The following is a 13,759-nucleotide window of genomic DNA, read 5'->3' on the forward strand; positions in this document are numbered from 1 at the left end:
ACTTCTTGTGTGCATTTTACTCAGAGATGGGGGCTCATGCCGCTGTTAACTGGCAGAGCTGAGACTTGAACTCAGGGCGTCCATATCCAAGGCATGCTCTTTCCAGTCTCCCAAACTCCCTCCTACTGTGGCTGTTTAAATGCCCTCCATTTTTCCAACACGGCCACTTCCCTGGTTGACCTCTGTGTGGTCAAGCTGGCTACAGAGGCTCCCGTCCGGCTGCCCATCCTGCTCTGAAGCCATGCCTCACACCCTGAGAGCAAACTGCAGGTAAATTCCCTGGAGAGCAGGTGGCAGAAAAGGAGTGAGCCAGAGCTGCCTCCCTGGGGAAGGCTCCAAACTGACTGTGTCTCAGAGGCTGCCTCCCTCCCCACAAATGCCACAGCAGTGATTCCACAGGGCGGAATTACAGCCAGACTGAGGACAGCAACTGGGGATTAAAAACCTTAAACCCATTAGGTTTGCTTTCATGCATTTTGATCCCCAAGCCAAAACTTCCCCTGGGACCCACGTTTCAGTTACATGAGTCAAATTCAATCACTGTGTGCCCACCGCACCGCAAGGAAGCCCTGGGAAGTGCTCCACATCCCCTACCGGGCAAAAATAGCCAAGACTTGAGCAGAGGCAGAGCTGGTGCCAGGAGAGCCACCTCTGACCACACCAAACCCCTCACTCCCAGAGGGAGCAGCTCTCTAGGGCCAATGCTTGCCAACTGGAGCCTTGGAACCTGAAAGGCCTCAGAAGCTCCTCTTTTTACATTTGGGGAAACTGAGGCTCCAGGTGTTTAAGCAGTGGATACTAACTGCTTTTTAGGGGCTTTAAACTAACAGTTCCACCTAAATTCTAAGCTCTGAGGCAAGTTACTCAGAGCGATGAAGTGGAAGAAGCACAGGGGTTTAAATTCTGCCTCTACCACTGATAAGCTGTGTGACCTCAGACAAGTTTCTCAACTACCTGAGCATCAGTTTTCTTCCTCTGTAAAGCAGGAGGAAGAAAAATGCACGTAATAAGAGTTCTTGTAAGGTTTATAAAGTAAGATGTTTATAACTCACCTAGCATGGTGCTTGCTACAGAGTAGGTGTTTAAAGAAATGTCAGAATGCTGAGCAGCAAGCCAAAAACCTTGGCACCCAACCCATCCCAGCTCCACTTCTTGGCAGCACCCCCAGGAACGCACAGATCCTTAGAATCTCAGTCCCTTTCCTGGTGTCCAGGGCAGGAGTTTGTTCAGACCTTCAGCTGAGATCACAGAAATCCAGGAATGGCTAGGACACTTCCACCACTAGTAAGAGACTGCAAAAGTAGCCATAATTCTCCAAACTTCCTGTATCCACGCCCTTTTCAACATGACCTTGCAGCTCCTTCCATGAGGAAGTGGAATCTGTTTCCCCCTTCTCTTGAATGTGGGCTAGCCCTGTAACCTGCATTGGCCAAGAGAATGTGACAGAAGCGGCATGGTTTGACTTCTCAGTCTAAGCTTCAAGAGACTACACACACTTCTGATTGTTCCCTTGGCAATGAGACATCCAATGGCCCAGATACCAGGTGTATGTACAAGCCCAGGCTACTGGAGGATGAAAGACACATGGAGCAGAGATGAGCCATTCTAGACCAGCCGACCAGCCAGCCAACCAGCCAACCCAGGTGCCGACCCCAGATGCATGAGTGAGCCCAGCTGAGAACAGAACCACCAGCTCTACCCAGCCTAAACTTCCAATCACAGAATCATGAGCTAATAAATGGCGATTGGTTTAAGCCGCTGAGTTTTAGGGTAGTTTGTTATACAGCAATACTGCAGCCATAGGAAACAGATACCTCATCAAGCTAGGGCACGCCACCTCTGACGGGAACTGGACCGTGGTACCCCCATCACCCACCAGTTGCTCCTGAGTCCAACCCAGGAATCCAACTCCACAGCTGAGAACTGCTGCTACTGCCCCTTTAACTGCCTGGTGGCCTTGCCTTCCCCCAAAGGAATCTCACTGCCAACCAGGACCATGGACTTTATGGAGGGCCTGAAATGAGAAAGGCAGAGTGAGGTGGTGGAAACTACCCTGAAGAGTGTGCCAGCTCCTCTCCAGCCGTGTGGCTGTGGGCAAGTCCCCTGGCCACTCAACCCTCCCTTCTCTCTAAAACAAAACCCATACACAGACCCCTGCCCAGGACAGTGGCGAGGCACAGAAGGAACCAGTAAGTATTGGGAGGGGGCCATGCACCCAGGATGGCCCGACCTTCGAGAGCAGGGTAGGATCTTTCATCTGCCAAGGCCAAGAACAGACAGAAATGCTCCTAAAAGAAGCACCAGGGCACTTTTTCTTCCTCCTCAGGAAGCCAAGACCTTGACCAAGGGCTTGATGGGGGTGGGGAGGGCAGCACAGCCAACCCTGAGAAGAGCCAGATGAACATTCAGTCAGGTCCACCTGGGTTCAAATCACAACTCGGCAATCTCTCGGGTAACCTTGGAGTTGGTTTCTGTGCCTCAGCTATAGTAGCCCCACTGCCTCAGGGTGACCATGAGCATAGCACCTCGATACTCAGGAAGGACTCACAGAAGGCTGCAATAATAATGATTTTTATTCTGGGAACCCTAGGTTGGAGTAAACAAAGGGAGGGAGAGGGGTGCAATCCATATGAGAAACTGCTGAGTCAGAATGAAACAGACGGAGTTCCATGTCAAGCGGGAAAGAGCAGAGGCACAGGCAGGGTGCCCTCTAAGAGAGGCATCAGCACCCCTTGCCACCCTGTCAGGGAGTGAAAGGTCCTCAGAGGCTGCTGCCCCGGGCCAGGGGCTTGGGTGTCAGCAGATGCACTGCGAGGAGGCAGCTGGAGAAGGAAGCACGGCAAAAGGGCCAATGTTTTCCTTCTCTACCTAAGAGCATCAAGTAAATTTTAAAACCCAAAAGGCAGAGCAAGCTACAGAATTCTGGGAGACTGAGTAAAAGCCTTGAAGCCTTCCTGTTGGTTTTCTTGTGATAATGTTCTCTTCTGAGAAAAGTAGGTCAATACTTTACTTTTTCTTTTTTTTTTTTTTTTTTTTTTTGCCAAAATTATCACCACCACCCTACCTTGGAACCATAGCCCTACCTCCTAGACTTATCTGGAGCCTGGGATGAGGGCCAGAGCTCCCCATACCAGGGTGGCCTCCCAGCTGCTCTGAGAGAAGGAAGAGGCACACAAAACTCTAGGATTTACAACCCCACAGGTCTCCAATTAAAGCAGCCATTTCAGATCCTTTTTGGAAGCAGACACGATGTAAATGAATACACAAAAATGCAGATTTAGGTAGAGCATGACCAAAATTTTAGAGACCACACATAATGAAGAGTGCGTCTTATGCAAGACTAACTCATTCATTTCTGTACTTGGTATTGACCCTCGAATTTTGATAAGTGAATGAATGAATGAACAAAGGTACTGAAAGCAAACCCTTTTAGCATTTAAAGTCCGGGTGAAGAAGACCATTAGTCTCAAAAGTCAGATCAGAGTAACAACAGAAATAATGACTAGTATTTATCAGGGGTTTACTGGGTGCTGCATGCTGTGTTTCAGGCTTTGCAGACATCATCTCATCTAACGCCCCAACAACATGAGGGAGAAACTCTTACTCCTCTCTTTTGCAGAGGAGGGAACGAGGTTCAAAGACCTGAAGTAACTTGCCAATATCACACAGCTCCTAAACGGGGGCTAAGTCAGGCTGGGGACAGGGCTGACATTGCGCCCACTCTCTAGGTCACCATGCACTTGTGTGTCTTGGCAGCACCTACCTTTTATGGCACAGAAACCACAGATTTGGTTATTGCTGGGGTATTGGAGGCTGTCATAAGGAAGGCAGAGCCAGGAAGAACCCATTCCCGAGCCTGGAACATCGACGCTCCAGGACCCATCCTGGTGGAGAAAAGGTACTAAGAGCCGCGTCATGTCTGCTCTGGGGTCTGCGCACATTGCACATTTTACACTAGACGGTTGGAAAGGGGCGGGAGGGACCACCTGGGCTTAAGTACACCCAGGGATGAGCTGAGATGGAGGAAACTCGTTTCACCCCTTTTTGATGTTCAGATTTTGAGGGACACATCATCCCTCTCACATATTGTTGGCCACTGGCACAGAAAGTCTGACTCTGTGTGGGTTTCTTTAATAAAGTTACAATTCCAGGGGTAAATCCTAAACACTGGCCACCCTGGGTACCTTCCCCATCCACTCTCCAAACAGAGTTTAAATAAGCAGTGGGAACCAGGAAGACTCAATGTTAGCCGATGGAGGGATGGTAACAAAAGCAGCCCAGGGAGGTTAGATGGATACATGGAATATTCCAGAATGCTCCACCTCTCCTAGGACACTTCTGTCTTAACATCAGACAGACTCGATGTGAGAACAGACCCTATAAACGTCCCTGGCAAAAATCACTGGGTCCCTGTCTACCCAGTGATCCAGTATCCCTGGAAAGCAGAACCCTAGTACCCCCACAGGTAGCCAGTGGGTCATGAATAAGCACCCCTAAAGGGTGTCACAGGGGAGTTACCAGTACTGCAATTCCAAAACTTTTCCAGCAAAGCAGGCAGAACAGAACCTCACAAGACAGACAGTTAGATGCCTTGAAGCCCCAAACTCAGACTCTTGACTTCCTGAGAGACAGAGGCCCAGCTGTACCACCCTCTCGCCGTGTGACCTGGGCAAATAACGCCTCTGCACCTCAGTTCTTCCTGTTGTGAATGGGGCTAAAACAACTGTAGGGAACATTAAATGAGCTAATATGGATAAAGCGTGTAGGACAGTACTTGACACATGCTAAGTACTCAGGAATGGTACTGCTGCTGCCATTATTGCTACTGCTGCAAATTTAAACTCACAACTGAAGTCCTTTTTGTTCTCCCAAAAAGCAGAATTGGGGACCAAGTGAGCCTGTGGTTTCAAAGACGCTAGATTTTTCCCAATTTTAGATTCACTCTCGCTTCCTAAGCCTCCCTCTGGCAAAAAGGAGGGTTATGATAAAACACTTTATTCTGCTTTGGTTGGTGGCCAAATCCACTTGGCTTAAAGGATTTGTGGTTCACAAGGTACCAGGGATGAGGTCTTGTGCTCCCTCTAGTCGAGAACTCATCAACTGCCCGATGGCTCAAAGTAAGCTGGAGCTCTCTTCCTTCTCCCTCACCTGCGACTTCCCTGACATCAGTAAGAGGCACCTATGAGTCAGGTGGCAGCAAGAGGATCTGGTGTCTGCTTCTGGATCAGTTCCAACAGCCCACAGCCAATCCTAACGGTCTCCACACTGATACTGTGGCACAAACGCTCCCCAGCCACAACTGGAGGCCGAGGAACACAACTCGTACTTTTCTAACACAGCAATTCACACACGATGGGCTCGATGGCAGCCATGAAGGTGTGTGTCATCTCGTGCCGTTCAGCTCAAGGGGGCAGTCAGCTGACAGCCTCCAGCTGCAGCCCCATCAGGATTGCTGTGTGGCCTCAGCTTGATTGCTGCTCTTCCCAGGCAGCTGTAGCCCGTGACTGATGTGGGTGTGGGGGGGAGGGTCCTGTTGAGTTGGCTGAGACTTTAATCAGATCTGCATCAAAGTTTGAGGCTCTCCCTGCCCAATCCTGTTTCCTCCCCCTTGTTCTTTCATAGGCCTTACCGCTGCCCCCCAACAATTCTCTTGCACTCCTGTCTGTCTAGCATCTGCTTCCCAGAGGATGTGAACGGACCCAAGCCCCCAGTCAATGTGCGTTGATTACTGAGGCTGCGGTAAGCTTCCATTCCCTGACTGGCAAACTGGAAACCACTCATCAGGTGGCCCCAAAGATTCAGCTAAAGACTATTACACCTGGGAAAGCATTTGACCCCTTGTAGATGCCCAGCAAATACTATCTGATGGAATCATTCATTTTCATTTCTTATGCTACTGCCTTAAAAGCAAATTATTTCTGAGGACACCCTGGCTGCTTTTAATAAATGTAAAAACGACATTTCCCCAGACACAATAAGAGTTATCAGAAGGAGACCATTTCCTGAGCAGCAGCACATCACCGGGGAATCAGAGCTGGCTGGGGCCCGGCCCTTCACACCCTCACACTCAGGGCTGTTAGTGACTGGCTGAGAAGAGTCTGTCTTCTTGCCCTGGAAGGTTCTCCCTTGGGCAAGACAGCTGCCTCTGCTCCAGCCAGCTTTCAGCACTAGCTCAGGAAACAGCACCCTCACCAGCTTCTCAAGAGCTTCAGAGAACTCCCCGGAAACCTCAAGAGACGTTTTCTGGGTGCCTTTAGAACTTGGGCCTCATACACATGTGATCCCTTCCTGGGAGCTTGAGAAAGGCTCTGCAGGGCCAGTGAGAACCAGGAACAAGGTCTGAAAACGCTACTCGCAGAAAATCCAGATGGGGAAGTGGAGCTACATGCCCGCCTGAGAGCCTGGCATGGGACAGAAGAAGCCGGCAGAGACGTCCACCACAGAGGTTATGAGAAGGCACAGCTGCCACCGCCATTTCTGGTGTCTCCTCACAAAGACTGGAGGGAGGGGGGAGGTCATGGTCCCAGGGTCCCTCTTCTAAAGGTTTTACCCTCACAAGGTCTCTCCTCTGCCCCTCTGAACAACCAATGACTGCCCAAGGACAAGCCTCTCCCTCATCAGACCCCATATCTTATAGTTGGCCTGAGACAAGAGTAGAACCCCAAGATCTTCCCACCCATCAGATTGTGAGTAGATTTCTCATTCTTGAGTCCCTACCCCTTAGCACAGAAGAGGCACTCCAATGTTTGAGAAATGAAAAGAGAAAGAATTCAGCCTCTTTGCCTGTCCACTATTAGTTTTCAGTTAAATTTAAGCACGCCTGTTTGTTTTAATATTCAAATATGCCAAGGGTTGACTTTTCTTTTTCTTATATCACCTTTTGATCTTTGTCTAGTCCTGTAAGAGTTAAGTCATTGATTTAAACCAGCGCTGTCCAGGAGAAATTTCTGTGATGATGAAAATGTTCTGTGTGCTGTCCAATACAGTAGTCGCTAGCCATATGTGGCAATTGAAAACTTGAAACGTGGCTAGTACGACTGAGGAACAGCACTCTTAATTCTATTTGCTTGTATTAATTTAAATAGCAATACATCTGGCTAGTGGCAACGGCACTGGCAGTGCAGAACTGTCTGGCTTGTTCTTTTAACTCTCAGCCTTAATGCAAATTGAGGATGCTGCGTTCTCCTTGGCTCTGAATTGCCTCCTATTCCTCACTGAATGATGCTCTGACAACCTTAACAAAGCAAAAAGCCGGCGCGTCTTCCATTTCCGAGCACTTGCTCTGTGCCTGAGCACAGCCATCTTGATGTGTCCCAGGAGATGGAGCAGGAAGCACATCGCCAGAAAGGAAGCCAGTGCACCCCACCACCTCAGACTCCAGGGCGTCTGGGGCAGAAAGGAAGGAGGGAAGGGGAGGGGTGTGAAAGAAACCCACTCTGGGGGCTGGACGCCAGCCGGGCTGCATTTATTTATATCACAGGGTGTCACAGTTGTCTGCCCTGCAGCTGAGGAACAGGTCCATGTCTAAGGGAAGGGACAGAAACAGGCTTTGTCCATGTTCCCTGGCACCCACTCCTGTTGTTCAAAGGGTGCGAGAAGACCCGGGGGGTGGGAAATAGAGGAGAGGAAGCTAGCTCCGGGCAGTCAGACACCGTCTGGGTGTCCCTGGAAAAGAGGAAACTGAGTCACTTGCATGTTTGAATCCAAACCATACAAATGACATCTGTAACACCGCCTAAGTTATTCTGGCCCACCTCGCCACAGGGACAACTCTCACTGCCCAGAGCACATCAACAGAGGGACCAGTCAAGCCAAACGCTTTGAGAGAGGCTGGGTCTAGGGCTCTGTTCTCAACGCAATGTGAGTGCAGAAGCCCCCAGCGCTCAGAAAGCAAGGTCACTCCCATCCCTTACACAAACGCAGGACTTTCTGATCAGTGACAATTTGGGTTTAAGAAGAACTCCTAGGAACACTCAGTTACAGGATTAGAGAAGCGCCAGTTCTCCTGACAGAGCACATACGCGTGCTTGGCGATGTGCGTCTGGGACCCCTTAACACCGGGAACCCTCTGCTCTGCCACCCACAGAGCCCACGCTGACCCTGGAGCCTGGTCTCTCTCCCTGCCCCTCCAGCACATTCTTCTCAATCCCTCACCCTACATACAACAAATCCTTTCACCTGTAAAAAATGTTTAATTAGCATGAAGCAAACTTACTAAGCCACTAATATTGAATTAAGAAGCTAAAGAGGAATTTCTTCTCAAGAAGAAAGACACCTGACACAGGGCTTAATTAACATTTGCCTTCTTTTCGTTTGAGAGTTTCAATATGTTACTTTTCCTTCTCACGTCCATCACTTACCTTCCCACTCATTTTGACTGTCTGTGACCTTTTTAAGTACACCCTCATGCAGGCTGCTATGCTCTTCTATTGCACTGGGGCCACCGTTTGGTAAGTTACTCCAAAACTCCAGTGCCTGAGGAAGCTAATTCATTTCTCGAAAGTACACACTTTAGCTTCACCAGCCCTTTGGAAATGCATGGAAAATGCCTTAAGACCTCCCTCCTCTCTGACCCAGCAAGTCTAAGCCCAGGAATTTACTCGAAGGAAATAATAAAGGATGTCCGCAAGACTCTAGTTAAAAGGATGTTTACCCCCGCTGCTGTTTATAATCGTGAATAATTGGAAACAACCTACACATCCCTCAAGCAGGGCCAAAAGATCCAGGGCCCAGGGGCTGCCAGGTAGAAAGAGACCAACAATCGGTCACTAAGTCAATCAACCAACTCCAGAGCTGAAAGTTAAGGTAGAGACCTAGAGTAGATCCAGGTTCCACAGGGCCTGAATCTTCTAAATTTAGGGTGACTACCTTTAAGAAAATTAATACAAAATTCAGTATAAAATGAGACACAGAGCCTTAGTAGGGGTCCACTCAAGTAAGAGGCCTTTGACGGAAGTTTCTTTAGTCTTGCAGTAAGTCTAGCCTCTAGAAAAAGGAGAAAGGAGGAGAGGTTGGAAGTCTCCTGCATCAAAGGCCACAGTTTACCAAGATGGAGCTACATAATCAGAGAATAATGTTCAAGGTCTAGGACAAGCATACTGGGGGGAAAGGGAGAGGAGAGAAAAGGGATAGAAAAATACTTGGAAAAAGCAGCAAGAGGAAGAAATCAAGGAGATAAGCAAAAACTAAGACGAAATTAAGGCGGGGGGGGGGAAGGGAAAGAGAAAATCTGCTTTAAAAACATTTCCAGAGAGTTTAGTTGGTACCTGAAAAACTACAGGGACAAGAGCTCCAATAGAAAAAGCAGCCTGCTCAGTGTCAGAAGCAGAGGGGACTTCTGAGACCAGCAGCCTGGCTGCACGGCTTCCTAAGGCCGCCTGGAATACCTGCCCCACACCTGCAGTGGCACCAAGGCCATGCACCAGCAGCAGCGTCCAGTTCCACACCCTCTCTGCCGTTTATCCTGGGTGCCGAGCTGAAGGCCAGACCGTCTTTCCCTGCACTTGCCAGAGCTAGTCCCATTGCACAGCTGTTCCTCATCCCCTTTTTAAAATAAAGCAGGCTCAGCTCTTTTCCCAAGTCAGATCTGCTCTTGACTACCCCTAGTAGTTCCCCTCCTGGGGCAGCTTTGACCTGTGGCCCATCCAAACCCAGGTGATAGGGTCCTGGCACCCCTCCCTCCTCAAAGAGCTTCAAGAGCTCCCAGGCACACAATCCCCACAGCTGCCGATCCCACAGCGCGCTCCAGCTCCCCTGCCTGCCTCCCTCAGTAGCCCCCTGCCCGGAGCAGCCCTTCTATTTTTGACAGCTCTCCCCACATGCTTTGTGCCAAGGTCACACAGCCCCAGAGCGCAGCCTAGGATTCTGGGATGCCTTTTCCAATTGCTTCTGCCCAGGCTGCCTTCTCTACCAAATCCAAAACCCACCGTGGACTCTGGGTGTGGGGGACACAGAAAAGGTGTTCAGCCTGCTTTGCTTTAAAAAGGGGATTCAGCAAGTGCAGGCATACACAGTCTGGCCTTAAACTCAGCAACTGGGGAAAGGCAGGGAGGGAGATGTGGAACTGGAGAGGAGCTACACACGGACTTAAAACTGGTTCTCTAGGAGGCAGCTCTCCTGAACAGCACAATTGTTAACGGGCTGGCCGGTCACAGAGTCCCCACTTTTCCAGCAATGCTTGAGGACTCAGATCTGCAAACCCTCCCTTTTCCATCAGCCTCTGTCCAAGTCAGAGCAGTGACTCTCTGGCAGCACGACATGCTAGAACACACACCTCACTGACCTAGCCCCCAGCCTGCAACCCCTAAGGATGCTCACACTAAGGTTGGTGACCACACAATAAAACCAATCCCAGACTGTTTGTTACCCAGGCTGGGGCATGACCTTAAATAGGGGAATGATCCCAGTCAAACTCTCTTTGATGAAGAGGTAACCCTTGTGTGGCTGTTTCATCCCTCTTGTCCACCGGAAAGGGTCAAGGAGGGACCAGTCTCCCCTCCTTTGGGGCTGGACACCCAAGCTTTACACCCCTTAGCTCATGGTGCTCAGTGGGGGAAGCTCCCACCCCTTGCGATTCTTAGGGGGACACTCAGGGGGCAACTAGCCTCGTTGACCTCTACAGAACCACATCCCTCTCCTAAGGCTCCTGGTGCTTGTCTCCAGCCGACCTATGTGAAATAAGGCCCAAACTGCCCCAGAAATCACCCACTGGCCTCAGCACTCAGGGTCCTGGTCCACCCTCCTTCCCCGCATCCTGGACCCTCTCAGCTCGCTTCCGCAGAGGGCTTTGGGGCGGGGGGGGGGGCATCTGGGCTCCACTGCGCCCCTCTGGTTCCCAGACACTTGGCCTCTGGGGAGCCCCACTTCCCCCACACGCGCACACAGCCTATTCCCCTCACATCCCCAGTTACTCAGCTTCCTGCGCTCAGAGGCGCCGGAGAGGCGGGTGGGGTGTCAGAGTTCCCAAAACGGAGGAGTCTGCACCCCGTGTCTCCTGGGGCATGCGGCGTTCAGGGTGCCAGCCGGGCCAGCAGCGGCCCCTCGGAGACATAGGAGCCAAGTTACTTTGCGACCGACACAGTTAAGCCGAGTCTGGCGGGGAGGCCGAGGGGGTCAACGCCAGCGATTCTCTCGCACACTCGGGGCTGGGACCCCGGGGATGCGCCCGGCCCGGTCCCCTCCGACTCTGGGCGCCCCCGGGGACCCGCGTCCTCCGTCCTCCTCGCCTTTCCTCTGCGGCCGAGCTGCGCGCAGCGGAGACATTTAAATCGCCCCCTCGGGACGGCGGCGTGGAGGAGGCCGGAAAGGCGGCGGCGGCGGCCGGCCGGGGGCTGGGGCCCGGGCGGCGGGCCGGGGTCGAGGAGCGGGAGGGCACTCACCAGCGCGTGTTGTCGTGGAAATGCTCCAGCACCGCGTAGCCGAAGAAGGAACCGGCGGGTCCCTGGAAGCGCACAGGGCGCTGCGGGTCGAGGTTGTAGGCGCCCGCGGGGGTCCCCACGGCCACCAGCGCCAGGAGCAGCGCGCGGAGTCCCCCGGCGCCCCTCCGCGCCGCCGGGCCGCCCATCCCCAGCCGGCCGCCGCCCTCCCCTCTGCCCCGCGAGCAGGGCGCCGAGCGCACCGGCGGCGGGGCCGCGGGGTCCGCCGACGGCCGGGAGGCTCCCGGGGCTGGAGCTCTGCACTCGGGCACGGGCGGGATGCGGCGCCGGGCCGGGGGCGGTAGGCCGAGCGTACGCCGAAGGCGAGCACACGGCCGGCCCGGAGCGGGCGGCGTCCTCAGTCCAGCCGAGAAGTCTGCGCGCTCGGCGAGCGGGTCCCGGGCCGGGCGGCTCTGGACTGCGGAGAGGCGCGCCCGCGGGGTGGGCGGCCTGCGCTGCCGGCGGCGGGACGGCGCAGCGGCGCCCCCTGCGGGCCGCGAGCCCCACGCGCCTAGCTGGCCGGAGAGAGCGCGGGACCCGCCAGGAAGCCTCAGGCGGCCCCACCTCCCCGCCGCGCCCTGGGCGCTGGGGGTCCCGGCGACCCTAATCCTCTCCACAGCTGCGAGTTCTGCCGGCCCTGCTAGGTCTGTTTGCGTCTCTCCTTCCCTCTCAGTCTCACGCTCACACCAAGGACCAAAGGAAGCCTGTGAAGGATCGAGTTTAGATTCTAGCCCTGCCCATCTGCTGCCCCTTCACCCAGCTGTGAGATAACCTGCAGGAGGCAAGCGCTCAGTAAACGCCAGCTGTAGTTGTTAATAACAGTAGCCACGTGGGAGTGCGCAGAGTATCCCTCCATGTTATACTCACCGGTCTTCTACACCATTGATCCCTAAGGGTGGTCTCCGCACCAGCAGCATCAAAGTCACCTGGGAACCGGTTAGAAATGCAGACCAGCAGGTCCCACTGGAGCCCTACCGAATCAGAAGCTCCGGGGGTTGGGGCCCAGCTGTGAGTGTATCTAATTGTGACAAAATACACACAACATAGAATTTACCACCTTAATCATCTTTAAGTGTAGAGTTTAGTGGCAATAAATACAATTTACAATGTTGCGCACCCACCGCCACCAATCTCTAGAACGTGTTTATCTTGCAAAACTGAAACTCTATATCCGTAAAACAATAACTCCCCATTTCTCCCCGCCCCCCAGCCCAGGCAACCACCTTCTCCTTTCTGTCTGTGAATTTGACTGCTCTAAGCACCTCACGTGAGTGAAATCATACAATATTTGTCTTCTTGTGATCGACTTATTCCACTTGGCATAATGCCCTCAAGATTCATCTACCTTATAGCGTGTGTCAGAATGTCCTTCCTTTTTAAGGCCGAATAACGTTCCATCATGTATATACCACATTTTCTTTATCAGTCCCTTGATGGACACTTGGTTTGCTTCCACCTTTTGGCTATTGTGACTAATACTGTTATGAACATAGGTGTACAGTTATCTGTTTGCGATAACTGCCTTCAATTCTTTAGGGTAACCAGAAGTGAAATTGCGAGATCCTATGGTAGCTCTATGTTTAAATATTTTTGAGGAACCACCATACTTTTTTTCTCAGTGGCTGTACCATTTTACATCCCCACAAACAGTGCACAGAGTTCCAATATTTCTACATTCTTGCAACACTTATTTTCTGTTTTTTGTTGTTGTTGTTGTTTTCTTACATAGTAGCCATCCTAATGGGTGTGAGGTGGTATTTCATTGTGGCTTTGATTTGCTTTTCCCTAAGGATTAGTGATGTTGAGCATCTTTTCATGGGCTTATTGGCCATTTGTATATCTTCTTTGGAGAAATGTCTATTCAGGTCCTTTGCCCATTTATCAATCTGTGTTTAACAATCTGTGCTTCTTATGCATGCTAAAGTTTGAGAACCAAAACCACATCATTACTGGCACACTTTTTTCTCAAGTAAATGTGTCCCGCAAATCCATAGAAGCAGAACTCCCTACCCCAGCACTCACCATCTAGCTGTTGCATGAGCCCGTGCTCCAAAAACAGCCTTGAGTTATAATACAGGATCCCCAAGAAAAACATAAGAGCTCTACCTCCTTGACCACCAGCTCCCAGCTGCTCACAGGCATATCAGAATAGGCCTGTGGTCCCAAGGGCCCCAATGACTGCAGAGAAAGAGTGAGGGGAAAGAAGGGAACACCACCAATGATCAGGCAGCTATGTGCCAAGTATGTTCCATACATTAGTTTTTTAATGCTTGCAACATCTCTTTAAAATAAGTACTGTTATTCCCATTTTACAGATGAGGAAAGTAAGATGGGGAAAGGTCAAG

At 51.6% G+C, this 13,759-nt stretch overlaps 1 protein-coding gene across 2 annotated transcripts in view; it reads right to left on the reverse strand.

Annotated features, from left to right (window-relative positions):
• The window catches only part of ITGA9 (integrin subunit alpha 9), a 331,274-nt gene extending 319,428 nt beyond the window's left edge, over positions 1-11,846 (reverse strand). The window contains exon 1 of one of the 2 annotated variants that reach the window (XM_070577273.1): positions 11,379-11,846. In XM_070577273.1, the coding sequence (XP_070433374.1) occupies positions 11,379-11,563 (185 nt within the window). In that variant the 5' untranslated portion in view covers positions 11,564-11,846. Of the gene's footprint in view, positions 1-9,397; positions 9,538-11,378 lie in introns of those variants that run through there. The other variant, XM_008524662.2, reaches the window with a different exon arrangement.
• Positions 11,847-13,759: the final 1,913 nt, after the last annotated feature.

This window comes from Equus przewalskii, chromosome 15 (genome assembly GCF_037783145.1).
Source record: "Equus przewalskii isolate Varuska chromosome 15, EquPr2, whole genome shotgun sequence".
NCBI lineage: Eukaryota > Metazoa > Chordata > Mammalia > Perissodactyla > Equidae > Equus > Equus przewalskii.